This window comes from Triturus cristatus, chromosome 11, assembly GCF_964204655.1.
Source record: "Triturus cristatus chromosome 11, aTriCri1.1, whole genome shotgun sequence".
Taxonomy (NCBI): Eukaryota; Metazoa; Chordata; class Amphibia; order Caudata; family Salamandridae; genus Triturus; species Triturus cristatus.
Window position 1 is genome coordinate 510911896 of NC_140594.1, and position 26619 is coordinate 510938514.

The window sequence follows — 26619 nt, forward strand, 5'->3', positions numbered from 1 at the left end:
GTAAGGGTTTGTAAAAGTAAAGGCAGTAGATGTACAGACGCACACTCACCTGCCTATGTCTGGTTGCACTAACCAAGCAATAAAAAGTGGTATTTGTTTACAGTATGTTTCTGTGTAGCTGCCTCCTGAGATAAAACTGAATAAATCCAATGTGAAATATAAAAGACTGGTCAAAGCTTGGCCAATGTATTTCTTGCCATTCCTTTCCCTTTCTTTCAACACACTTATATTGGAAAATATGATGCCGATGACACACACACAGATCTGAATGCAATTTGTGAACTTTATTTTGGGGTTTATTGCACATACTGTACCCATCAAAGCCAAAATTCCTGTAACCTTTATAGTCTTCTGTGAACTGCCACTGCGCATGAGCAGGTTCACCAGCAGCATAATTTTGTCTTTCTACGGTGAGGTTTAGATCTTTCAGCATGGCACACTTTTCTCAACTCACAAGTATTACACCATGCGTGTTTTGGTAGCAAGCCAGTGGAGCGTGGGGAAGGGCACATCAAGCATAGGTGGGACTTTGCATAGAGAAGGACACTCAGGGAAACTCTCTCTTCACAAATCTAAGGACTCTGTGATTTCAAGGCATGGTCAACGGTGGACTGGCCTGTCGGGAAACCAGGAAATTCCATGTATGATAGGTGCCTCCAGAATGACAGAATGGGAGGAGAGGGCAAGTGATGAGTTAGGCTCTATCTGACCCTACCACGACTCAAATGGCCTTTGAGAGGCACCATCACACCTGGAAGACCCCGGGTCTCCTGACAAGCCAGTCTTTCTCTAATTGTGGTGTCATATCTGAATTTCAACATTTTGTGACATAGTCACTGGCTTATCAGGCTGATTGCGGAATCTAAATTAGTCCTCTTAAGCTTTTTTTGCTCCACCTTTTCCTGGCTTTTTGCCTTCATCGGCTTCCTTCTCTGCTTCTTTTGCTTCTTCCTCTGTCTCTTCCCCTTCACCTTCTTCTTCTCCTTCGCCTTCGCCTTCTCCTTCATCTTCTCCTTCTTCACCTTCGCCTTCTGCTTCTTCCTCTGCTTCTCCCTCCCCTTCACCTTCCTCTTCTCCCTCTCCTTCTTGTTCTTCTTTATCTTCTCCTTCTTCAGCATCTTCTTTTTCACCTTTGAAAATACACAAACATTGATTGATCAGTAATATGCACCATTTGTGAAGATGTCGTTAAGCCCACCATGAGGCTGCTGAAACTGCAATGCGCATCGACCTGCATGCCAATTAAGGCACATTTTTTGCAAATTGCCCAACACGATGCCCTAATGGGAACTCCATTTCCCAACTCATGGCTCAAACATTTACAGGAAAAAATAGCAATTAAGATATGTGCGAGGCAGGTATGTGAGGGTAACTGTGGTAATCTCTTTCCTGGGTCTCTGTGCCTCCCTACAGTTTTGAAGATAAGGCTAAGTGTCTCAGCTGTCGCTATGGAAAGCCAAGTCCTAACTTCAGACGACCAAAGTGTGACATTTTGTGCACGTTACTGTGCATCCCTTTGCCTCAGCTCCTTTTTTTAAAAAAAATAAAGAGCACCTACAAACTGACAATAGCAACCTGATATGTAAGACTGAGTCACTTAACTTCTGCGAATTTAAAGAAACACATATTTAAAAATGTGCAAATATCATTACATTTCATGAAATATGTGACATAACTGTTTAACCTGTTGGAGCAAAAGTCGACAATTGGAAAACATCATACAAAATGACTTTTTGCAGATTTTCAAAAACAAAATGTTTGGGTGAAAAAAAATCAAATTGTCATTTTTTGCTGGAGATTTCCCTTGTAACACAGATGAAGATTGTAACTAAAACTGGATGTAATTGAAAAATGATACATGATTGTATACCCTTCTAGTAATAACCAGCACTCTGGTTCTCTGAGCCTATGATGCAGCTCGTGTGTAGAAGGCTTGAAACAATGGTTTAAGAGGCACAACCTCACAAAGAACATCACCCTGAAAACAGTGCATAAAACAGCCTTTGTGAATTATCCACACTCACACCATCTAGAGCGGGTAGGCAAACCTTTCCCGAAGGAGATGCAAATACACTTTTATGAAAGTATAATTTTAACCTATAAAAATATGGGATTACGATGTTTCCATTTTTGTGATTTTTAGGTCTCGCCTGACCCAGCACTTGCGCTGGTCTGGCGAGACTTATTGAGAGGGCTCCAAAAAGTGCTACCAGGCCAGCCTAGAGCTACAGTGCATGTGCGCGGGCGCGCGCGCTGCGCTTTACCGCGAGTACTTTCACTTTTGCGGCCGCACGGCCACTTTGATGTTTGATCGTGATTGCGATCACTTTCACTTTCGCGGCCGCACGGCCGCTTTGCAAGCCAATAGGTGTCGCTTTTGGGACCTTATAAGTATTTAGTTATGCAACGGTTGCATGGCTAAACACTTATAAGGTCCCAAAGGCGAGACCTATTGGCTATGCCAATGCTTGGTTAATCTGTCTTCAGGAAGGTAGATTTTTGGAGCAGAGTAATACCTGGTAAACCACATCTGCTCAAATCGAATCATGCGCACGCTTAGGTGACTGGAGAGTGGGGAATCTATATGAGATTCATGTTCAAGTTCCCATGTGCTACTACTTTCAAGCCTGTGCATGTATTTTGTTTTCTCTTCTTGGGGATGCAGAGACTTCCTGGGTTATACACGAAGCCGGGGGAGGAACCAATTGTGAATGACATAGTGGTAAATCTATCTGACCACACTCTCACTAATAGAGAGGTGAGCGTTATAAATAAAGGGTTGGGGTTTGTCCCAACACCTAATCATGATATGTTTAAGTGCAGGGTCGAGTTTCATGAGACCATGAGAAAGATAAAACGTAAAACGTTTTTTGCTAATAAACAGCAGGAACCCCCTTCCCTCTTTAGCACAACATTGAGGAAACCATCGCAGTTTTGCCCTACCAATACTGTAGTGAGCCCAGAAGTGGCAGTGTTTGAGAGTAAGGTACTTGAAGATATTGCGACACTGTAACAAAATAATAGACGTCAGAAGTTTAACAACATGAATCATGACGAATGGCAGGCTGTCAGTAGTCTACAAAATAACCAGCTGCTTACCATAAAATCAGCTGATAAGGGTGGGGCTGTTGTTGTTATGAACTCTATAGACTACGACGCAGAGGTGCTGAGGTTATTGGGAGAGCGTAATAACTACCAATCTCTTACACGCGACCCAGTGCATGAACTTCAAGAGACCATTAGATAGATGGTAGGCATAGCTAAAGAGAATAAATGGATCACTGTCAAAGAGTCAGAGTTTCTGATTAATACTAAGCCCAGAACTGCGGCATTTTCTATCCTTCCAAAAATTCATAAACCACAGCACCCGCCACCTGGCCGTCCAATTGTGGCGGGGATTCAATCGGAATTAGAACCGCTATCCCAATTTGCGGATTTTTTCCTTAGAGAATCAGTAGTTAATCACAAATCGTACATCCAGGATACTACAGATGTTTTGAATAGTTTGGAAGATACTCACTTTGATCCTACATGCAAATTTTTGGTTACGATCGATGTAGAGTCGCTCTACACTTGTATACCCCAGGATGCGGCGCAGGTGGCAGCAGTGCGCGCCTTGGATAGACAGGAGTGGTTCTATGATACACCACAGTCCTTCGTGCTTCAATGTATAGAATTGGCACTTACCCGTAACTATTTTAGTTATGATGGTAGACTGTACCTACAGACGACGGACACATCGATGGGCGCAACATTTGGGCCCAGCCTGGCCTGTGTGTATGTGGGCCAGTTTGAAGAACACTGCATTTACCACCAGTCTAATCCCTTCCAGAGACATCTTTGTCTTTGGAAGAGGTATATAGACGATGTACTGTGCATCTGGTCTGGAGAAGAAGAGGCCCTCTTGGAGTTTCTTAACTGGCTTAATGATCAAGATGCCAGTTTGTGGTTTACATGGATCTATAGCAGACAAACAGTGGTGTACCTTGACTTGGACCTCAGTGTGGAAAATAATACACTACGTACTGGTGTACATCACAAGTTGACTGACAAGCACTCTCTTTTGCATTACCAGTCTTATCATCCGAGGGCACTGCGAGATAACCTCCCGGTTGGACAGTTCCTGCGTTATCGAAGGAACTGTTCCATGACTTTGTCATATCTTGAGCAATCGGAAGGTTTATGTGAAAAGCTGAGGCAGAGGAGTTATCCTTGGAAGATTGTGAATCAGGCAAGAAAAAGAGCACTTAATATTCCACGCAGAGCATTATTGGAAAAAATTGCAAGGGACAAGAATGATTGCCTGCCAGCTGTGATGACTTTTGATCCACTGGCGACACAGATTCGCCAGTCGATACGGAAACATTGGTCCTTATTGTCAACATCAGATTTTCAGATGCCACCCCCTAGATTTGCTTTTAAACGGTCAAGCAATTTTAAGGATAAATTGGTACATTCCCGGGTTAAACCACACCAGAAAGAAACTACCATCCCTCCAGGACATTACCCGTGTGGAATGTGTTCAGTGTGTAGTCTGACGAAAAAGACTCTGAGTGTGGTTCTGACCTCTGGAAAAGTATGTCATTTGAATCAGTTCATCAACTGTAATACGGCGAATGTCGTGTACAGGTTGACTTGCCAGTGTGGACTACAATATATAGGGCTCACTACACGAAAAATCAAGGTCAGAATACAGGAACACCTAAGTATGATCAGAGTTGGTAAACTATCCACTAAGTTGGTACAACACTGTATTGAACACAAACATACATTACTAGAATAAGTGGTGGGGGACCCACAAAACACAGACATGATTCTGGCTAGTAAGGAGGTACGGTGGATTTTCCAAGAGAAATGTGATCAGACAGGATTGAATGATTTTATAGAGTGGAATAAAATCAGAAGTTGAGTCTGATGTACTAGGCAGTAGTTCCACATTTTGAGATATTTATGTGACTAAATAGTTTTTTCTTTGGTATCCTGGAGGATGGTACATAATGCAATCGTTGTTTGGTAATAAATTTGTATTGCAGAGGAGTTCCAAGTAATTTATCAAGGTTGTTTTAACCACAGGTCTAAAGGAAAGGAGGGTGAAAATGTGTTTCCCTTTGAATATGGCCTAACGAGTCACAATAGAGTGAAGTATGACGTAAGGTTCCTCTTTTGAAAATGGCCCCTAGGGTTGCTGAGAACACATATGAACAATGTGGAGTATGTAGCTTGAGGCATTGAGCATAGCGTGTCCAGAATAAGAATGAAGGAGATCTTGTTGCTCGTTTGTGATCTCTTCCGGTTTTTTGAAAAGATGTCCGTTTAAAAAAAAAAAAATGTTAGTTGTTTTTAAGAAATATCCGTTTTTTAAAAAATATTTTGAAAATGTAGAAAAGCCCTTCAGGGATAATATGGGGCTAAAGTAGAGCGACTCATAAACTAGTTGGGGGTCTGTGTAATGAGATTTATGAATAAAGGATCCATTCCAAGATGGCCGCCATAGAGAGAGAAGGGTCACGTGATGTAATGACGACACTGGCATTATTTCTAAATCGGGAAACCGGTACGCCATGAGCGAGGGATGAGTGAACGCGCCACGGTGTAAGGAGGCGGTAAGACGCTAAGCGCCTCAGTTTTAAAGTCAGCAATTGTGCGTTTTGAGGAAGGTGGTCAGATGTTGAGAGCCCCAGATTTGAAATAAGTAAGTGGGCGTGTTTGGTTTGAAGATCGTTTGTATTGACCTGAAATGAGGCTGAATTAACAGGCATGTGTATATATTGGTGAATGTAGATCGACATATCGAATCAGGCACAAACTTGATGGGTAAACTTGATTGTCTCATTTGTTTTCTAGACTGAGTACAACAGTAGCGTACTTACCTACACGAGGAGCTCACGTTTGGAGCTTTCCTCGTTGTGACGAAGTAGTGGGCTAGCACGAGCGAGTTGGTCCCCACATGGTAATGATTATACCTATATTGTATAATGATGTGTATCAACTTTTTACTTCTTGAGAGTGACGAAGTTGGTGAAGTGACCGTGTGCTGTTTGTGTTTACACTTGATAGTCATGTGTGAAGAATACTAGTGTCCCTGATTGGTGATTAAAATACCCTTCAGCCCTGATGAAATTGCCTGAAATTAAGATTGGCAATGAAACATGTCGGCCTAAAGGTTTGCTACAAGGCAGCCAATTTTTAGTTTGAATAAGTGCACACGTGAATAATAAAGTTGGTGTTTGCGACACTTATTTCAATTTTAAAATCACGGGGTCCTGTTTTTTCAAACACCACATTTGGTATAATTCTTTACACTTTTTTTGGGACACATATTTATTTTGAGGCAAGATGGTTACCAATGATGAGATAAGCAGGCATAGCTGGTGAGTACCAATCAGCAAGCTCTATTTGTGGTGCGCACGTGAGGTGCCATCTTGTCCTTTTTTCACATAGAAAAAGTTTTTTAGGTTTACATATAGATTGATGTAACCTTTCTCTGACATGGTATTGAGTAAACATCCCTATATGTATAGGGGGTATGGAGACACAGTGACGGTCATGTGATGAAGTTTTTAGTGAATAGAGAAAATTTAGGCAGTAGAGTGTGAGGACACTACCTCGAATGAAAGTGAGGAGTAGTAGGAAAAAGTGTGACAAAACTCCTTCCTCCGCTTATACAATTAGCCTCCAGATGAGGAGCCTATAATGAACAGGTCTCTTGTGTATACATATAACTTCCTGGGTTAAACCTGCATGCTAATGTATAATGGGCTGTGAGGAAACCATGTGACTGACTGACTGATCACGCAGGATGTGCCGACGACAAGAGATTTTGGACAGTTGTGGAGGCTGTTTCAGTGGGGAGAAAAGGTAGAATTTGTTTTTAATCTAGGTGGGCCTTAGGCGCATTTGCTGTACACAATACCCTTCTCTTTGAATAGTGCGTTTTTATTTTTTATGGAGATAGAGTGCAACATATACTTTTTCACCTTGTGTTTAATGCCTAACACGTTCGGTATTACCGAATAAGTAATGTGAGACTAACAGTTTTTTCACAAAGGCAGGAATCACCTTTGTTTAGTCATGTGCCTTTCAAGCTCTGCTTTTTATTTAATTGTATTATCCTGCAATGTTATTCAGCAGCAGACTGCCAAGTGTCCATTGTAAATGAGATTTTAAACAGTTTGCCTTAATTTCTGATTTATCTGTAAAGTCAAAAAGTAAATTGCTTTCCAAGGACTCTAGCCAAACTTCTAAATGCTTGTTATTTACCATACTGATAGAGAATACAGTTAAAGCGGCGAGTAAGACCTCACTGCTCATTTTGATTGACTTCTCGATTCAATATTAGATTCTCTTTGAATCATTTGAGATAATGACTCAACTCAGCTTGACTTAGTCAAGTTACTTTTCCATGGCCTCTCTGGGGGGAGCACAGTATTCACTTTATTCTAGTATCTTTAAAAATTCATCACACAAATAATGTACTTTTCAAATATGACACCAAGTGTTTCATTTCAAGTGTTTTGGGAATACTGTATCAGTGATCCTGTACCGCAATTTACCAATACCAATGGTGTCGTAATTTTGGGATGCACAAATACTGTAACTTTCAGAGTTTCCACCCTAGTGTCCTCAGAGATATTGGGAATTACCACAGGAAGTGGAGTGACACTGCACAATTCCTGGGATAATTTTCCATTGTTCTGCCCACTCTTATCCGGATAAAATGCGAGGCTATTGTTCACCGGAAATAATGTGTAATGGGGCAGGAGGAGAAAGCCACCATCTGTAAGTATCAGGACTTTGAGCCATGGCACATTCCAGCGTTATCCTCCCTGTTTGAGTTCATAAATCAAACTACTGATGGGTGTAGATTATTCTATATTTTCGGTGTGACTTCTTTATATTGCACAGTATTTGTGTTGTGTTTTTACAAGATAATATTCTTGACAAGGTAAGTATGTTGTAATAATCATTCAGAGCTTGTTCAGCTTGCAAATGCAATATATGTTTTTAATCTACCAAACAAATTATATAAATTGAAAATCAGGCACACAAAAGAAAGCTGTAGCCTGTATCACAATGAGAAGTGCAAGTGTAAACCACGTAGAAGGTACACTTCCACCCGTTTTCCCAAAAATATCTCTGATGGCAGTGCACGTGCTGCAACATAAAGCAAGCTTAGCAATTGGCGTGTAGGGGATCTGTTGTCTCTACAGCAGTGCATGAACTCATAACAGAGCCATTTCTTGAAATGAAACGGTGTAAAGCTCCATTTCACAGCTGTTTGCTTCTATAAGCAATAGCCAGATATGGGCCGTTAAGTCTCCATGATCTTACAATGTTATGGCCCGCAAACATAGATAACGTGGTCCCCAGCTTTTCTCTTTTCATATGCCAAACTGGTTATGTTAGACCTGAACACTTTAGGTAGCGTTTCCCCCAAAGTTTTGTTTTGCCTCCCAGTTTTTGCTGATTTTCTTCTTAGAGCCTTAGGGCCTGGGCCACTTTCCCACTGTAAATGCAGTGCAAAAGTGAATGCACCCTTCCTACACATGTTAGGTAATGGTGCTTAGCAAGGGTTGCCAGCATGTGTCCAGTCGACCATTGCAGGCTGGTATGAGCACTCGCACCGATGGTGCTCTTAAATACATTTCCAGCCTGCCCTGGCCGGCTGGTGTGTGCTCTCGCACCAATGGTGCTCCTCATTACGTGTCCAACTTGCAATTGCCGGTTGGTGTGCGAACACAGCTCAATGGTGCTCCTAAATACATGTCAAGCCGGCCATTACAGGCTGGTGTGCACTTTGCGCCAATGGTGCTCCTAACTTTTTGTCAGCCCGGTGTGCACTTCGCACTGATGGTGCTCTTAAATGCGTGTCCAGTCTGCCACTGCAGGCTGAAGCGCGCAATTGCGCGATTACTCAGATTGGCCTGTATAAGTCACAAGCCATCCTGGGGGGACCTTTCACTTCCACCCAAGTACCCCTAGGGCACGTCTTAAAGAGTGAAGCAATTGGCAGGTGAAAGGCACGGCAAGTACACATGTGTGTCCCCGTCCCAGGTAGTGAGGAATACCCATGTGTGTTTTCAATGCCTATGAGGTTTACTCATTCCATAGGCTAACATGGGGAAATGGTTGAGATCACTTCAGGCTGCAATAGTAGATTACAGTGGAGCAGCCTCATGATGTTTTCTATCATTGGATTTGCAGCGACAATCCCTTGCTAGTGGTAAAGGGGGCTTTGTTGTAATGCGCGCAGAAATGCCACTACAAGAAACTGAATATTTCTGTGCTCTAAACCAATAGTGCGCCTTGATGCTTGGCTCCAGTCCACACTGGAGAATGAGGGAACACATCTGGTCCCAGTGACAGCTATAGAGCAATGGGCATGCGACGGGAATGACAGACCTCTGCTATTTGTGGGCAGGTTGGAGAGATTGGAGGAAGAGGTTTTAATACTTGACCTCAGGAAGCCAGATTGTGGCCCCACTAAAAAACAAGATCTGCAATCCACAGTCTCATGGCACCAGGACTGAAATTTTGGGGAGACATCTGTGGTTCAATGGCAGACCCTTTGAATAACCCCCAACTTCAAAGGCAAACTCCAGTATAATTACTAGTGCCATCCTGCAGCAAAGGGTGAGATACGCTTGTGGAGACGTGGGATTGGAGAACCTGGAACTGCATGGTGCACATTGCCAGAGGATTCTGTTGTGCCCAAGGAGGATTTACTGCCATTGGAAGGGACCACATGCCCTTCCTCAATAGTGGATGGCCTGGGACAACTACCTGCTGCTTTGTGGCATTCTGAAGTGTGCTCTCCAAGGGCCTTATTTGAGCTTGCCCCTGTTCTTTCAGAGGTCCCAGGGATATCAGAGAACTCCTAAGAGGGACCCACATCATTTACCCATTACAACTGAAGTGCAGTACCCTATCAAGTGCACACTTCATGTGCTGGATTCCAACTGTTAGCACGGCGTGGACCTAAGAATTGTGCATGGAGACCAGATTGCTTGGTGCAGAGCCCTGAACTTTGGCCCACATCTAAGGCATGTGACATCCACATCATGGGGGCTTTGGCACACATAAGCATCTAGCTGGTGGTGAGTGGATTCACTGGTTGCGGGACCCAGTGTGACCCACTTCATTGATCGTACTACATATTTCTAGTGTGGGACACTGGCAGCATGCTCATTGCTGGCGCTGTTTGGTTCATAGGTTGCGACCCTTGGAGGTGGGGGCAAAACCATAGTACAGCCCCATTTTACCTTGTGAGTCATTGAGTCATTGCTATACCTGCACCTGTGTCAGTGACCGGAGCTGTCTGGTGTGACCAACATTGACATGCACCAAACATTGTGCCTCATTTTCAAGGAGGTATGGATTTTGCAACTCTTTATTGTGGGTGACCGGAATAATCTGGTGCAACCAGTATCATCACACACCCATTATTGTGCCCAGATATCCAGGGTGGGACTCTGATCAACATGTAACTGACAGGGTGTCTCCTCCTTCTGCGAGACCCCCCTTTGCTTCCATGCCCATTCATCTACTGTTCCCCACATGCCCTTTAGCATAGCAAACCATCTGCCCTCTCCACACCCGGCCTTCCCCGACGACACCATGTTGCCAGTTAGTATTGGCCAGCTCAGGCTTTGGTGGTGAGAGTGACTGACTGTGCTGAAGTAACACTTTTGAGAAAGATCTGAAGTGGGTCAAGAGACTGCGTGACCTCCCTGTGCTTCGCTAAACTGGGCTGGTGCCAGAAGGCCCTTGGGAACCCCTTTGGTGCGACTGTCTATTTCCCTCACTCCGTGAGTGCTCCGCATCCTTTGGGTGAACTTCTCGAGCGGCTGCTAAACTCCTTTTGCCGACTATCTCCTAATTGATCTTGCTTCCTACCCCCACCTGCTTCCTGGGACACTAAGAGTGACTTCAGCCATGTGTGGCATGGCGCCCGGGGGGAGGGAAGGGTGTCTCCAATTCATGTGCATAGGATAGTCAGTGTGAGTTGGAGGGCAAAGGGAGTCTTGGAGCCACTGGGTCTGCAGTGTGTAACCAATTGACCTGCTAGGTATCAGTTGCACCACATTTGGGTGCAGAGTGAGTATGTGTACGAGCGCTTCCATATGGACTTGCCTGATACCCGTTGCACCACATAGTGGTGCAGAATGAGCATGTGTAAGTGAGTGACATTGGGAAACAGCCCGTAATTTAGGACACTGGATGGCAGTTTGCCTGATACATTGATTTCTTGCCAGAGTAGCATTATGTTTGACATTTGTTTTAACTGCGAGGCCTCAGCCTGCGGTGCTGCTAAGAAGAGTTCTAATTTGTGGTATATTATCATATTTCTGATATTGTTGTGACCTCGGGTGCACCCTATAAAAGTGTGGGATTAAATTATAATATTTGCTGGGGCAGGCCTGGGGTGGACAATGTTTTGCACGGCATTAGGGTGCTGGGGGTGTAGAATAGCATCGTTCCCAAGGGTGCATATTACTGATGTCATTTGAACACAGCTGGACCTAGTACTACTAATAATAATTCCAAATATGATTTATGCCCAGAGATATGTGATATTCATGTGTGTTGATTATTATGTTCGTCGAATACAAACGTTATTTACATACATCACATGTGAAGTCTCTTTTGTGATGCTCAAGGTATTTATCTGGAGTGAGTGCTGTACCAATGCTATACACATTGCCTCTATGGCAAGCCTGACTGCTCAGTGCCAAGATACCCAAGGGTGAGCGCAGCTTATATGGTGTGTATAATATCCCGCCCCTGATGGGAGTAGTAGGGTCTGCCTGGCTGGGGTACTGACTCAACCAACCAGAAAGTGCCAGTTCAAACAGGTTATCCTTAGAGACTTCTGATTTTCTTCTGTGTGCCTTATTTGGATTATACATTGTATGCATTGTGGGGTGAGTGATCTATATCCAATGCAAAATAAAAACACTCTACCTGCTCATAGTTATTCACTTTCTAAAAGGAATATCAAATTGTATCCACTGTAAAATAGAAATCAGGCACACAAAGAAATGGCTCTACAGCCACTGCTTAAAAAAGTTACCCATAACTTCCCCTTGCAACTCTTTCTGAAATGATGTCTCTGAAGCAGCATGTGTGCATCACTATAGAGCCCTCCGTAGGAAACACAGATGCAAAACTCTCTTTAATGTCTGTGTACATGTACACATGACATCAGGATCTGGCCTCAGAACCTTCTACATCCTCCTGTCTTACGGTACCAAACATAAGCATCCACAAGCTTTTGGGCATATTATCAAGAAACGGCGTTAGAATTATTGCCGCTTAAAGCGGCGATAATGGGCTTGATAATATGCCCCTGAGAATTCCCATAGAAGCCTAAGTTCTGGTGTCAACATGGGCTTCTATTGGAATTTTCTGTGGCATATTATCAAGCCCATTATCGCCGCTTTAGCTGCAGTTTTCTGCCACTAAAGCGCCGTGCTTGATAATATGCCCCTTTATCTTTACCCCGCTTGTTTGGATTATGACTCATAAATCATTATTGATAGCTTCTTTGATCTAACAGTTTTATTTTTATTTTACACTCTTTATGTGGTGAGGTAAGAAATATTCTTCCATTAAAAGAGTAAAAATTTGATCTGGCCTTCTTAGGTTGGGGTCTCTTTCACCACCAGGATGCCCTTATGGGTATTTGTTACACAAGTCCAATCTCACTCTTTCATTCATTCAACCATTCATTCAAATTAGATTAAAAAAAAGAGGATAAATTGGTTCTTTAGTGCAAATTTAGGAACTGACTATTAATGAACATATCTGTTTCTGAGTTGTAGTGTCAGGTAAGTAAATGTTTTCAAATATATATTTTTCTCTTCGTGAATAATAATTTTCCATGAATGTTCTTTCCCCCTCTCTACTTCTCGAGTGAAAATATGCAATATTAGTGCACGTGTCATTCTTTCTGTCCTTACATTTAATGGATAGAATTTAAAGTGATGTGTAAAGTCACAAAGATTTTTCTTCGCAAATTACACATACACGCAAAAGCATCATTAAGCACCCATCATTTTGCACGAAGAGTGCTTCCACATTACAATATGGAGACTTTCTCAAACATTTTTGCATGAGTTATTTCTGCTGTGCACTCATAAGGAAAGCTAAGCAAGCTATGCACTTGCTTACAAAATGCTTATGAGTAACAAGAGCGACCGTTTACGAATAGTAGTGACAATATGCCAAGGCTGGGTGGCATTTGCAAGTAAAGTGCATGGGATATACAAGCACAACACAGTTTTGGAGTATTAGAAAAAATACAGCGAAAGCGATGCACTTGTTTTCATAATGCATGTTAGCTGTGTTATGTGTTATTTGATGTGATGTGATGTTATGTTATGTTGTATAGTGCACAACTCCCTCAGAGGGAATTCTGGTGGTGAAGCAGGAGCTGTTTGTGCCGAGCCAGGGTCAGTGCTAGGTAAAGAGCCAAATGTTCTGTTTCCTGCCGATTTCAAGAACTGAGGAGGAGACCCCGATGACCATGGGCAGGTTGCAGTGGCGTAACGATAATTGAGGGGGCCCCCCTGCAAGGTACGTGGAGGGGGCCCCTCCGGACTCTTTCAGGAGCTCCCCGGCCGAAGTGCAGTGCTGAGGGGGCCCCCTGGAGCTTGGGCCCCCCCAGCACTGCGGGGGAGACGGGGGCTTGTGTTACGCCCCTGGCAGGTTGTTCCAGGCTTTAGGAGCAAGGTAGGAGAAGGCACAACCACCAGATCTGGTTCAGTGCATGCAGTGGGTGTGTGCGAGCAGGAGTCTGACTGAACATAGATTTGTGGCAAATTTGTTGAGGTCTAGGTGGTTGCTAAGGTACAATGGGTAAATGTTGTGTAAGGCTTTGGATGATGCCAACTAACACTCGTGGGAGACCCTACTCAATTGTGTCATCATAGGAAAATCTGAAAACACTGCAAGCTACAGGTTGGTCAATATTGAAGAGGTCTGCTAGGCTGAGATCGCATGATTAAACCTTTGCACTGCACTAGAAATCTGTGTAATATTCGTTTTTGTTTTCTGTTCATGGAATAATGCTTTTCAGTAACAAGTATTCTTCATCCATAGTCCCTGTGAAAGTTGTGGTTTTTGTTTTCACTTTCACATCCTACTACAAAAGAAATCACTCACTTGAAGGTTGTCCCCAACAGGGTTGAGGAAAAAAGATTGACCTGCAAAACTATCAACTCCACTATATAAACTGCCACAATATTGTCAAGGAAAGTAGTACGTGACAGATTGCATAAACCCTGAATCTCTCTGGAAGATCCCAAAGTCCCACCAAATTGCTTGAATTTTACCTAGCGATTCCCCCCAAAAAAGATTCCGTTCAGCCCTAGGACAAAACTTTGAAGCATATAATTACAAGGGAGTGGCGAAGTGCGGAGTTAGCCACCTTGGCTTAATGTCGTGCTCCCCCACTTCCAAAATGCAGGGCTGCACCGTATTTACAGGGATACTGTGCAGCTCTGCATTTCTACCTGCACTGGCGCTAATTTTAGCTGCTTAGCACCAACGTAGACACCCTTGAAGCATAGTGCAAGGGTGCCTGCCTTGTAGGGTAAGTTTGTTTATGTACTGGAAGGTGTCCCTTCCTGCACACAAACAATCTGAAATGGCATTTGGAAACTTCTATGTGTGATGCTTAATGCAGCACACACAGAAGCTGCAAAACGTCATTTTTTTATTGAATGTTTATGTGTAGGATGGGTCACCTTCCTGCACATAAACAATCAACTGCTGTTACTATGTGTGCTGCACAGAAACAGCAAAAACAAGGAGAAATGAAACATTCCTCATCATTACGCATGTTTAAGACCATGTTTTCCCTGGTCTTCATTTTGGCACTGCCCCATATTTACGCTGCCCTTGTGAATATGGGGCAGATTCATAATCAATGGGTGTTGCAGTGGAATGCCCACCTCAACACCGAATGCCCACCCCAATCATGCTAAGTATAGCATGTAAGAGGGTCTTATTCACAAGGCGGCGTTAAGCCTAGTGCTGCCTTGTGAATAAGGCGAAGCCTCTATCGCCACCACGTCAGAAAAGGTGACGTTCCTGTGGTGGTAGTGGCTTTACATATGCCCCTTTGTTTCATATAAATGCATTTGCAATATTTTAACCAAAGTATCAATCACCTTCCTCTTCTTCTTGGCCTTCTTCTTCAGCTTCTTCTGCCTCTTCCTCTACTTCTTCAGCTTCCTCTTCTCCTGGTGCTTCTGCTTTGGCCTCTTCCGCTCTGCTGGACTGTATTGTCTCCTCAATGTCCTCCTGCTCTTCTTGGACATGGCTAGAGTAGTAGGCAGGGTAGGAGCGGGTGGACATCAGGTACGCACTGCTCTGCAGACCATAGGCAGTCCGACTGCCATAGACAGGGGCGCTCTGAACATAGCCACTGGAGATGTTTCCAAAGTTGGTAAAGCTGAGCCTAGTCTCTTCTCCTTCCAATAGTTTCCTGGAGTGGAAAACAAAAAAGAAACAAGTACTGAGATCACAGTTTGTTAAATAATAGAAGAAAGGGTCTCCTGTCTAAGACATACAAAATCTCAACATTATATGAGAAATGATGAAGGTTATTTTATCAAAAACATGTTTGTGTTTTCTAAAATAACATGTGTTTCCATGCGTTCAGTGCCATCTGTTTTGTTTCTTCACAGGTACAACTAACAAATAAAATCAACAAACACTCCAAATTTGGAAAAAACCCATAAAACAAAATGATCTGAATGATAGTAAACAAAGTGAAGAATTAACAAAATCACAGCTCGTGCTCCCATGTGCCCACTAGGATTAAGTGCTTTTCTGATTTCAATCAAAGTATAAATGTGAAAGGGAGCCTCTCAATAAAAAGGCACCTGTTTTGACCGTCAATATATAATTTGGAGTCTTCCTCAGGGATTGTTCTAATTTTAAATTAATTTTTCAACAGAAGCAAATAGGGAGAGTGAGTGTAAGAAAGAGAAAGCATGAGAGACAATTGGAGTCCAATTGAGGGGAAGATGAATTGGAAAGAGAGGGAAGAGGACAGTGAGAACAAATGAAGACTGGGATCAACAAAAAGGGAGGGAGTCAGAAAGAATGAGAGACAGAGATAAAGTTGGGAGGGAGAAAGGGAAAGAGAAAGAGAGACAGATTGACTTATTTTGATGTTAGTAAATAGCCAATAAAATAATTCAGATCTTTATAGTCAATATTATATCATGCTGTATTATTTATTACCATTTATACTAACTGTAATGGAGTATAAATGATTCCAATATTTATGGTACTTATTGTTGTGTATTTTTATTTTTATTTATTAATTTAAGTTTTTTTAATCACAATTAGAGCTCTGTCACTGCAGATGCAAACACTTTGATAGCTTTGTGCATTGCCTAACCAGGCATTTTTGTTTACCCCTTGTTATACTGTGCTTCAGAAATTCACACTTCCGGTAACATATCAATGAGTAGGCGTGTCCTCTTAAACGTCACACCTGCTCATCTCTAAACTTGCCATGATGAACAAAGAGAAAGGGAAACCCCTTATAGGAAGAGAGAAAAACAAGTAGGGGCAGAAACTCGATTCCCTGTGGTATGAAAGTATCACTGCACTGGATGGCAATTTGCTTGAATGTTTTGCACAGTAACGCCATTTTGTCATACAGCCACTTCCCTGCATCTGAGTGTGACTTGCATGAAATCGTTGGGCGTGACCATGCTGGTGCAGCAATTGTGGGTGCACCCACAGAATGGCTTGTGATTTGACCACAGCAAGGGCATAGCTGGCGCAGTCCATTACATGGGCCAAAGTGGATTATCATTCACCAAATGCAGCAACTAGAGCCTCAAGTGTGCTTTGGAAAGGTATTTGAAAGTGAGGCAGTCATGATCAATCAATTGGAGGGCCTCAATGCGCTATATTAGTTGTATTTTCTGGACTGCAATTAGGAGATCTCAGCTAAACTATGTTGGCTGGAGTAAAAAATGAGAATGCCGTAGTACTTTGTTTTCTTCTCTTTGAATATGACTTTCCTTTTTCATGCTCCTTCTTTGCTAAAGAAGCCTGTACCATAAAAGGACTGTATTGTCCCTCAGACACCCTGCTTAAATTACCATATCCTTCGATTACCATCTCAGGAACTGGTCAAGGGCCTCATCTGCGTCTCATTTTTTATGACCAATCGCATAAAAATTGTTTGCAATTCTAAGTGCCCACTGCAAAGAAAGTGCGTGTGGAAAAAAAGTAACACATACAGAGTCCTCACTTTTTTGAGACCAGTAATTATTAATAGTGTATTTTAAGTATTTACTAAGCTCTTATAAGATGTTTGATAGTTACGTTTTTTTCTGTGTGATGAATAACATTATTTGGGCTGTTCTGAGTATTAGTGATGAAACAACAATTAATATAAAGTAAACGTTGTAAGTTTTTTTTATCCTGAAAAAAAATTCAATGTAGCGCAATATTACGTAAAAGTGAATATAGCAAGCATCAAACACATATTCAAAGACATGTTTTAAAAATGGAAAGACTTTCTGAAAGTACGGTAGTCCGGAGGAAATGTTGTGCTGCGCCTAGAGGCGAGCTCTCTTGCAAGCGGCGCAGTGGCCCGTGCACACCAGTACCTGTACGCCGCGATCTCAATGTCTAACGCCATCTTGACATTGAGAAGGTCCTGATACTCCTTCAAGTAACGGGCCATCTCGCCCTTGGTGTTCCGCAGCTCATTTTCTAGTTTGTTGATGGTTTCCTGTTGGGACCAAAGATGACAGTAACAATGGTAAAATGTCCAGATTTACGGTAGGCTAAAAAGAAACTAAACTCAATCCCAGCCTCTTTGCCACTGTGAATTATAGACACCCTGCAATGTTAAACACACGCCTTTTGTCCCGCAGCTCATTGATAACTGGCAGGTGATGGGTTAACTGTGAGTGTATGGCTATATTATGGAATGTAAGCACTTTGTCCTGTTAATTAAATGGCTTCCGCACGGCGGATTAAAAGCATTATGCGAATTGAAAGCGGGATTTCCTGACTGTAGCATTTCAAATTCATATGTATGAGATGTAGAAAAAAGTAGGCATGACATAGTGGCCGGTGTTAGAAAGTATGTGTGAATGTGAGTGTAATATATGTGTGTGTCTATATTATACGTGCCTTATATGTCTGTATGTAGCGTACGTGAATTCAGAACACAATATAGCATTTACATATTTAGATATGTCATATGCGCGCGCGTGGTTGTGTGTATTTTTAACGTTACAATACAGAATCTGGCTTATTCTTTTTAGGGTATTCAAACCATGCCACAACACAACCCCCTGCCCCGCCTAAAGTGAGGCTGCGACTTTCTTTCCACGCTCTCGACTCTATGACCTCTGCCCCGCCAACCCCCTCGAGGCGGAGCAGAGAGAGTTTATTTCTGTTATGTGCTTTCTTGGGAGCATTTGTGAAGGAGGTCCCAGCCCCAGTGGAAGGAGCAGCGTTAGATACAGACCGCAGTTTTAGCTCCGCCTTCGGATTAGCAGGGTTTGCTTACAGAGCTGCAGCTGTCCCGCGCCCGCTGAGAGCAGCTCGCGCAGACCCGCGACAAGATATGAATAATGTGCCATGAGGCGAAGGCGCTGCACGGCAGCTCGTCCAGGCTGCCGCAGTGATGTGTGCACCTGTGTGGAGGGCTGGATACCTCTGCAGTGGTATGATCACCACTGCAGTGGTATGAGCGCCACTGCAGTGGTTTGATCGCCGCTGCAGTGGGTTGATCGCACTGCAGTAGTATTAACACCTCTGCAGTGGTATGAGAGCCACTGCCGTGGTTTGAGCGCCGCTGCAGTGGTATGAGCGTCTCTGCAGTGATGGCTTGAACCCCTAAGTAGTGACATTAGACCCTCTTCAAGGATATGACCACCTTTGCAGTGTAGTGAACATCTCTGCACTGAAATGAGCAGCCGTGCAGTGGGAGGAACATCTCTACAATGTTTTGAGCAACTCTGAAGTGGAATGCACACTTCTGCAGTGAAATTGACATCCCTGCAGTGAAATGAGCAACTCTGCAGTAGTGTGAGCACCTCTGCAGTGGGCGAGCACCTCTGCAGTGGGAGAGCACCTCTGCAGTGGGAGAGCGCCTCTGCAGTGGGAGAGCGCCTCTGCAGTGGGAGAGCACCTCTGCAGCGGAATTAACATCTCTGCTCTGGACTGAGCGCCTCTGCAGTGGTAGGAGCGCATCTGTAGTGAAATGAGCACCTTGTCAGTGGTGTGACCACATACGTAGTGAAATTAGCACCTCTGCATTGGCATGTGCACCTCCGTGGTGGCTAGAGCACCTATGCAGTGGCATACGCACGTCTGCAGTGCTCTGAGAACCTCTGCGGTGGCATGTGCACCTCCGTGGTAGTTAGATCACCTATGCAGTGGCATTAGCACCGCTGCAGTGGCTTGAGTCTGGGGCAGTCGCACATCTCCACTGCATGATGCAGTCTGCATCGGTACTCATACCTGTCCCAGATCACGCGCATACATCACCCATGTCTGTACTTATGACCGGAAAAGCAACATCGGAACTGCAGGACGGTTAAGAAAAACCGAAGTGGCTCCGCCACTTACACTTGGCACATGAACCCCTTCTATCGTCGCTAGGAAGGTTCTCGAAAGATGAACACCTGGGGCAGCCCTGCTAGGATTCGAGTGGCAGCGCTTTCAGTATTTGCTGTCTGTGCACGCGCCTGAGTGTCAGGAGAGATTTCTCCCGGGGTCCATCTACGCTGCCGCTGCCGTGTAAGCGAAGGGGAGGGGGGATCCAACACTCTCACTCTTGTTGTGAGGCACGCCATGTGCTTCCAAACCTCACGCAATTACGTCCATAAAACACATGCCTGGAAGGTATAACCACCCATCAGAGACATGAATGAGAGGAGTCCCGTGACAACAAGTCGCGTCCTCCAGCCCCCACGCCCCTCAGACCCCGTCCACACGTTAAGCCAAAGCGGGTACCCGTAACCCGAAGGACTCGGACCCTCTGCTTGGAGGCACGGGAGAGGGTGGGGGGCTTCCAAGAAAGCAATGCAATTTGAAACGGTACCGGAAGCCTCTGATATGCCGATCCCTCCTCCCCAGATCCATGCCGGTATTTGTACAGAGGGGTTCCCCTAAATCCACGCCGGTGTTTGTACAGAGGGGTTCCCCTAAATTTACTCACCTCAGGCCCATGCAGCAGCAGAGAGAGAACCGCGAAGAGCCACCGGCACTTAGCACAGGCAGTGCGACGGTTCTTTAAGAAGCTCTCCCTCCCAGCCTACGCCCCCTCCCACCTTTGATCACACAGAGTCCCTGCAGAGAGGGGGCTCTCTAACAAGATCCCAGTTAATCCAGGCTTATTACCTCCATCAAGACCAAGCCATGGCGCCCCCCCCCCCCCCAGAGCTACGTGCCACGAAGAACACCCCATAGGAAAATACAGGGAGAAATTCTCCAAGACCACCTCCCATCAACCTCCAAAGACATGCCTTCATCAGGGACAACACCTATACTCAAAGTCCCATCGCCCCCAATTAGACATTCCCTTACCTCTTATGTATATAGGTCCTCACCCCTTACACCCAGGACCACCAGAGACTGGCCCCTCTACTTGAGTGTGCCACCCCTACCAGTAAGGGCAAGGTCATCTATGACTAACTCGTCATACTCCAGCTTTCCTTAAAAGTAGGGATAGCATCTTCAGTGGATGCCTCTCCCTTACTCCTCCATGTCTACCGGTCAGAAACCTATTTTTATAGCTTCTCCCACCCCCAGCTCTCAGTGTCCTCAAGGAGAGGGTCATCTTTGTATAGCTGGCCATCCCCTTAATCTCTCACCTCCTCAGGGAATGGACAGTATCCTCTATCCAGCTCCTCATGGGAATTGACAGGATCCTCTATCTCATCAGGAAATGGGCAGGATCTTTTCTCTATCTCATCAGCCCTATAGTCCCTCAGGGAAGGGACAGGACCCTCTCACTAGTTCCGCAGGGAATGGGCAGGATCTTTTATCTCCCCAGCCCCATCATTCCTCATCTCCTTAGGGAATGGACAGGATCCTCTCTTTAACCCCTAATCTTCATAACTTTCATAGTTTTTGCAAGGATTGAATCTTCTATAAAGCCTAATGTATGGGTTGGGAGAGAATACGTCGTTATTCCCTCCTTTACCATTCTATGTGTGATCACCTACATATATCTTGCTTACCACCTCGCCTGGCAGTCTCCGTACACTCCCCTGTAATTTCGACGTTTGTTCCATTGAATATAGCCTCTCTAAATACCGGCATGGCAGTGGTCCTCTGTGTATGCTCAGACCCCTATCTGTGTGTCCATAATCTTCTATGTTTGCCCCCAAGCACTTGTCCTGGCACCCACAGCATCAGCAATGTACACTCTCTAACTCTCTCAGTGTGCCCGTAGACCCAGGAAAAGTCTATGCATGCCCTGCAGCACCCTCCCCATCAGCCTGTAGGCGAGGGAACCTTATACGAGTGTTCCCAAACACACTAGCATGTGCCCCACAGCCGCCTATGCAATGTACCTGCAATCAGGATCCTCTATGTGTACTACCTTGACTTGTTACCCATACCTGATATATCATTTTCCTCTTTCTGTCTTGTCAATACCTCATACCACCCCACCATACCTGTAGTGCTTGGATCTCAGAATTCTGCTTATCCTCCAGCTCCTGCAACTGCCTCTCCATGGCTTCATTCATGCCCCGACAGGCCTCAATCTCTAAGGTCTTGGCCTTCAGCATCCTTCGGCTCTCAGAAATCTCATCTTTGGCAGAACGAACTGCATCTGTATTTTTGGCGGCACTTTCAGTAAGGACCGTGAAGCGACTGCGGAACCATTCCTCGGCTGACTGCATGTTCTTGGCTGCCAGCTTCTCATACTGTGAGCGAATGTCCTTCAGGGCAGAGGACAGGTCGGGTCGAGAGACGTCCATCTCTACTGAGATCTGTGCATACTGGATTTGGGCTTGCAACTCGGCCATCTCCTCCTCATGAATTTTCTTCATGAACTGAATCTCATCTATCAGGCTATCAATTCGCTTCTCCAGTTCAGCTCGGGCTAGGGCTGCTTCATCAGCACCCTTACGGACCTCCATCAGACGTGCTTCAGCCTCCTCACGATTGAGCACCTCTTCCTCGTAGCGGGCCTGAAGACCACGTAGGGTCTCCTCCATGGCCTCGCGATCACTCTGAAGGCCTTGTTTCTCTTGGGTGGCCTCCTCAGAGGCCAACCTGAGCTCACGAATCTCCTGCTCATAGAGGGCCCGCAGCCGGGAGGGCTCATTATGCTTCTGCCGCAAGACCAGCAGCTCAGCTTCCAAGACCTTGTTCTGCTGCTCAAGCTCATGCACCCGCTCAATAAAGCTGGCAAATCGGTCATTGAGGTCCTGCAACTGGGCCTTCTCGTGGGTCCGGATGGTCTTCAGGTCACTGCTAATGGCGGCCACCTGGGTTAGGTCTAAGTTGTCCAGTGATGGTATTAGTGAGGAAGATGAAGAGGAGGAGGCATAGCTCCTCCTAGCTGTGACCGAAGTCACTGGGGCTGCAAAGGTGGAGTAGGTGGACCTGGGAGCCCCATAGCCACTTCTAACTGTGGAAATGTGCACCCGGGGGCTGCTGTCCACATACCGACGCTTGTAGGAGGAGGAGGAGTAGTAAGGATCAAAGCTGTAGGAGCTCATGGCTGCTGGGAGGATGGCTGTTGTGTGCGACTGGGGTGGCGTCTGCCCTGCTCTCTTTATAGCCCACAAGGAACCTGACGCAGCAGCACCTCTGCCACCACTGGGATTCAGCGATGAGCACAGAAAGTGTTTAGCCCAGCCCCTTTAAAGAAAAGGCAGCTTAACTCTGCCCAGTGGGAGGCAACAGCCACAGCAAAGCCCTTCTCCAGAGGAGTGGTCAGATGAGAGAGTGCTGAGAACACCTCCAACCACAGCTCAGCCCCTACAAAGGACAGCCCAGTCCAGCGTGATCTAAGACAGCTTCAACCTAAGCCAAACCCCTTCAGAGGAGAGCCCATCCCACTTAAAACCAAAAGTACTTCCAAATACAGACCAGCCTCCTACAGAGAACCGCCCATCCCACCCACAATTAACAGCATCACCAATCCTGGTCCAATTCCAAACAGAGAACATACTTTTCCACCCAGTAGAAGAGCAGCTCCATACCTCACCCCGCCCCTAAGGAGGTCGGCCCATACTAACCAACATAAAAGTAGCTCCAGCAGTGGACCAGCCCACTAGGGAGGAGAGCCCGCCCCACACATCCCCAGCAGAAGCTCAAATCCTGGTGCAATACTCTATAAGACATCGCATTCCAGCTGGCATTAGAGAACGCTTCAAAAACCAGTCCACACTCTGCAGGAGAGAACACATCCAGGCCAACAGCAACAGCCGTTCAATCTTGACCCAGACCCAGTCAGCGGACAGCCCATAAGAGCCAAACTGAAGAGCAACTGTAAACCTAGCGCAACCCACTGCTGTGTCAAGCCTGCACTGGCCAGCCCTGGGGAAACCCGAGCGAAGTCTCTCGTAAAGAGGACCGCCAAAAGGGCAGCAGGAAGGACAGCCCCATCTGCAGAGAGCCTGGGGCTGAGACATTCCCACGGAGCAGCCAGAAGGCTTGTTGCCGTGACCAGGTACAGACAGCTCACCAGATTATTCTGAATCAGAGACAGCAAGAACACACATTTATAAGTAGGCTACAGATATATCGGTGGCAGCCCCAACATAGCAAACAGTCCTTTACATTTCGAACCAGGGTCGTCATTACTCCACAGCAGCAAGAAGCACAGAAGAGACACAACTAGAAACATCAGCCACACACTCTGTCACGTCCTTTCAGTCAGGACCAGGCGGAGACCCAGCCTAAGGCAGCGGGGGCGGGACAGCCTGGACACAGCCGCCCCTGCTTCAAAGAGCAGAGCTTTCAGCAGCCCAGACAGCACCATAGAAAGCTCCATCCTGCGCGAGCAGGATCCGGACCGCTGTACATTAGGCACAGTGCTCAGACAGCAGCCCACGAGCGGTGCAGCACCGCAGAGAGCAGTGCCTACTTCTCGGTGCTGCACCGGCCGCGAGGTTCCTTGTACAACCCAGAGCCGCCGGCACCTCAGACACCGCCTGCGCCATTTCCACCGGAACCTTGGACAGTTCCATTCCCATATCCAGGTTGTATCCAAACCGCATCAGCACCACGGACAGTTACTGTACCAGCTACCTGAGACAAGAGCCCCAGCCCCGTCAGCACCATGGAGAGCCCCGCCCCTGGTGTCGTGCATTCCTCGAGCACAGCTTGTCGCAGCCGCTGCTGACTGCACAGATCTCAGATTCCCAGCCCTGCCCACCGCAGTCACGCTGCAGTGGAAGATATGCTGTCTCACTCACAGCGGCTCGCAAGTGCTGCATGCAAGCAAACGGTGGAGGTGCATTGCGCTGCCTACTGCTTCCGTGAGACCTAGACCACAGCATTGCTTGCAACTTGCACAAACAGCTCTAAAACTGCTTACACGGCTCAATCCACTGAACCCCACCCACCGTCCACCGTAAAGAACAGCAAATGATTCTTCAGAGTGTTTTTACATGAGCTTAAAGTTGAAACACAGTATTTCAAGTTCTTCTTTTCATGCACTAATTGTAAATGCGGTGTTTATTACTTTTGGTATGCAGAATTGCTAACATGGACTGTCGGTACTGGACCGGGAACAACCACCAGTGGTTTGTAGCTCTGTGCTAATATCACTGAGTCGAAGAATAGCGCAGTCACTGGTTCAGACAGTAGTTCAAGTTCAAGTTCAAATAACTTTATTCGATTGTAAAATTTAACAATCATAAAAGCACAATACATGAATAAACATTTCACGGATACATTACATAAAAGATTTAAAAAGACTGTCAAATACTTTTATATGATAGGCGGACTGTGTAAACAATATAAGTAAAGGCAACAAGCAGGATAAACAGGTTAAGAATATAAATAATTTATACAAAGTTAAAAATCATTGGGGAATAAAACAATAAAAACAGCATAATTATCCCTCCATACTTTTCCTGAAAGTAATAGCTAGTTTTAAAAAACTGCTTACATATAAAGTGCAGTCGCAGTTCAAAAGTTGAAGGCAGTATAGTGCTGGTTTAATCTGTGTGAATTGTAATTTCTTTAAACAAGGCTTTAGGCATAGCCTTCGAGGTACTGAGTAGTAAGAGCAAAAAAATAAAAAGTGCGCCAAATCTTGCGGAGACTTTCCGTCGCAGCCGCAAGCAGGCAGCACTTGTCCACGATGGGACCCTCTCGGTACTGCCAATAGGAGGTGGAACAAGTCAAAGCGGAACCTTGTCAACAAAAAACGATCATAGTCAGATATAGGCCATGAAAGATATGGTTCCAACTGTAAACATGTTTTAAGTAGGGCGTGTTTCCTGACACTGCCTTTCACAAACTCGCCCTCCTCCCGGGCAAAGTGCCTGGTTGTAAAGAATGCTTTTTTCACAAATGTGACATCAGCTTTGGTTATAGAGGATGGGGTTAAAAACAGGGCTGGCCGTCCCAGTTCAGTAAGGCAATCTTTTATATATTTCAACCATGGGACCTTAAGTCTACCATCCCAAGTTAAGGCTTCTCTTAATATATCGTGGGTAAGGGATATGTCATTATTCAACCAAGAGTTCAACCAGCAAAGTATGGGATTTGCGGCTAGTCTGTCACAAAGAAAGGGTACACCCAACTCCTCGTGAACCGAGAAGTTACCGGTGCCCCTTGGCAGCCTTAGGATCTTCTTAAGAAAATTATTTTCTGTAACCTCTAGGTCTCGCGTCTGGCTATAGCCCCAGAGTTCACTGCCATAACAGGCAACTGCAATGCTCTTTGCTTGGTATAATTTAAGCAAGGCCGCCACCGGGCTGTTGCCCATTTTTCTCGCAAATCCAAGTATGACTGCGTTGACACGAGTCATTTCGTCCTTTTTTTATGCACTGCTGGGCCCCAAGATAATTGGTCATCGAGAAGGACGCCAAGGTATGAGAAAGTTTTAGATGTTGGAATTATTTCCCCATTTATAGTAAAAGAATTTGGTTTTTGTGAACCGTGGCCAATTTTCATGACAAAGGACTTAGAGTTATTAATACTGAGGCCTCGAGACTCCATAAAAAGATAGAATGAATTTAGAAGTGTCTGGAGACCATTTGCTGTCCTTGAAATCAGTACAGCATCATCTGCATAAAGCAGAACCGGAACTCCTCTTAGGCCTACATAGGGATAATCTGTACCTGTTCTCAACAAATAGTCCTCTAACTCGTTAATATACAGGTTAAAGAGGAATGGGGCCAAGATACATCCTTGTCTGACACCCCGATTAATTCTTATGTCCCCAGTCACTTTCAAATCTTGGGTGTAGCGAACGTTTGCTCTTGTATCAGAATGCAAATCAGCCAATAAATGGATTAGGTTTCGCTCAACACCCATCTTTAACATGATGTCCCATAATTTACCCCTATCCACCCAATCAAAAGCGGACGATAGGTCCATGAAAGCCGTATGGATAGTACCCTTCCGGGCCAAAGTATATTTACC

General features: G+C 45.1%; 1 protein-coding gene across 1 annotated transcript; it reads right to left on the reverse strand.

Moving 5' to 3' along the window:
- Positions 1–265: 265 nt before the first annotated feature.
- NEFL (neurofilament light chain) lies at positions 266–22870 on the reverse strand. The gene is made up of 4 exons (XM_085633333.1): positions 21681–22870; positions 17646–17770; positions 15177–15493; positions 266–1130 (listed from the first exon to the last, which is right to left on the reverse strand). The coding sequence occupies exons 1-4, from the start codon at positions 22731–22733 to the stop codon at positions 877–879; spliced, it is 1749 nt and encodes a 582-aa protein (XP_085489459.1). The 5' UTR covers positions 22734–22870; the 3' UTR covers positions 266–876.
- Positions 22871–26619: the final 3749 nt, after the last annotated feature.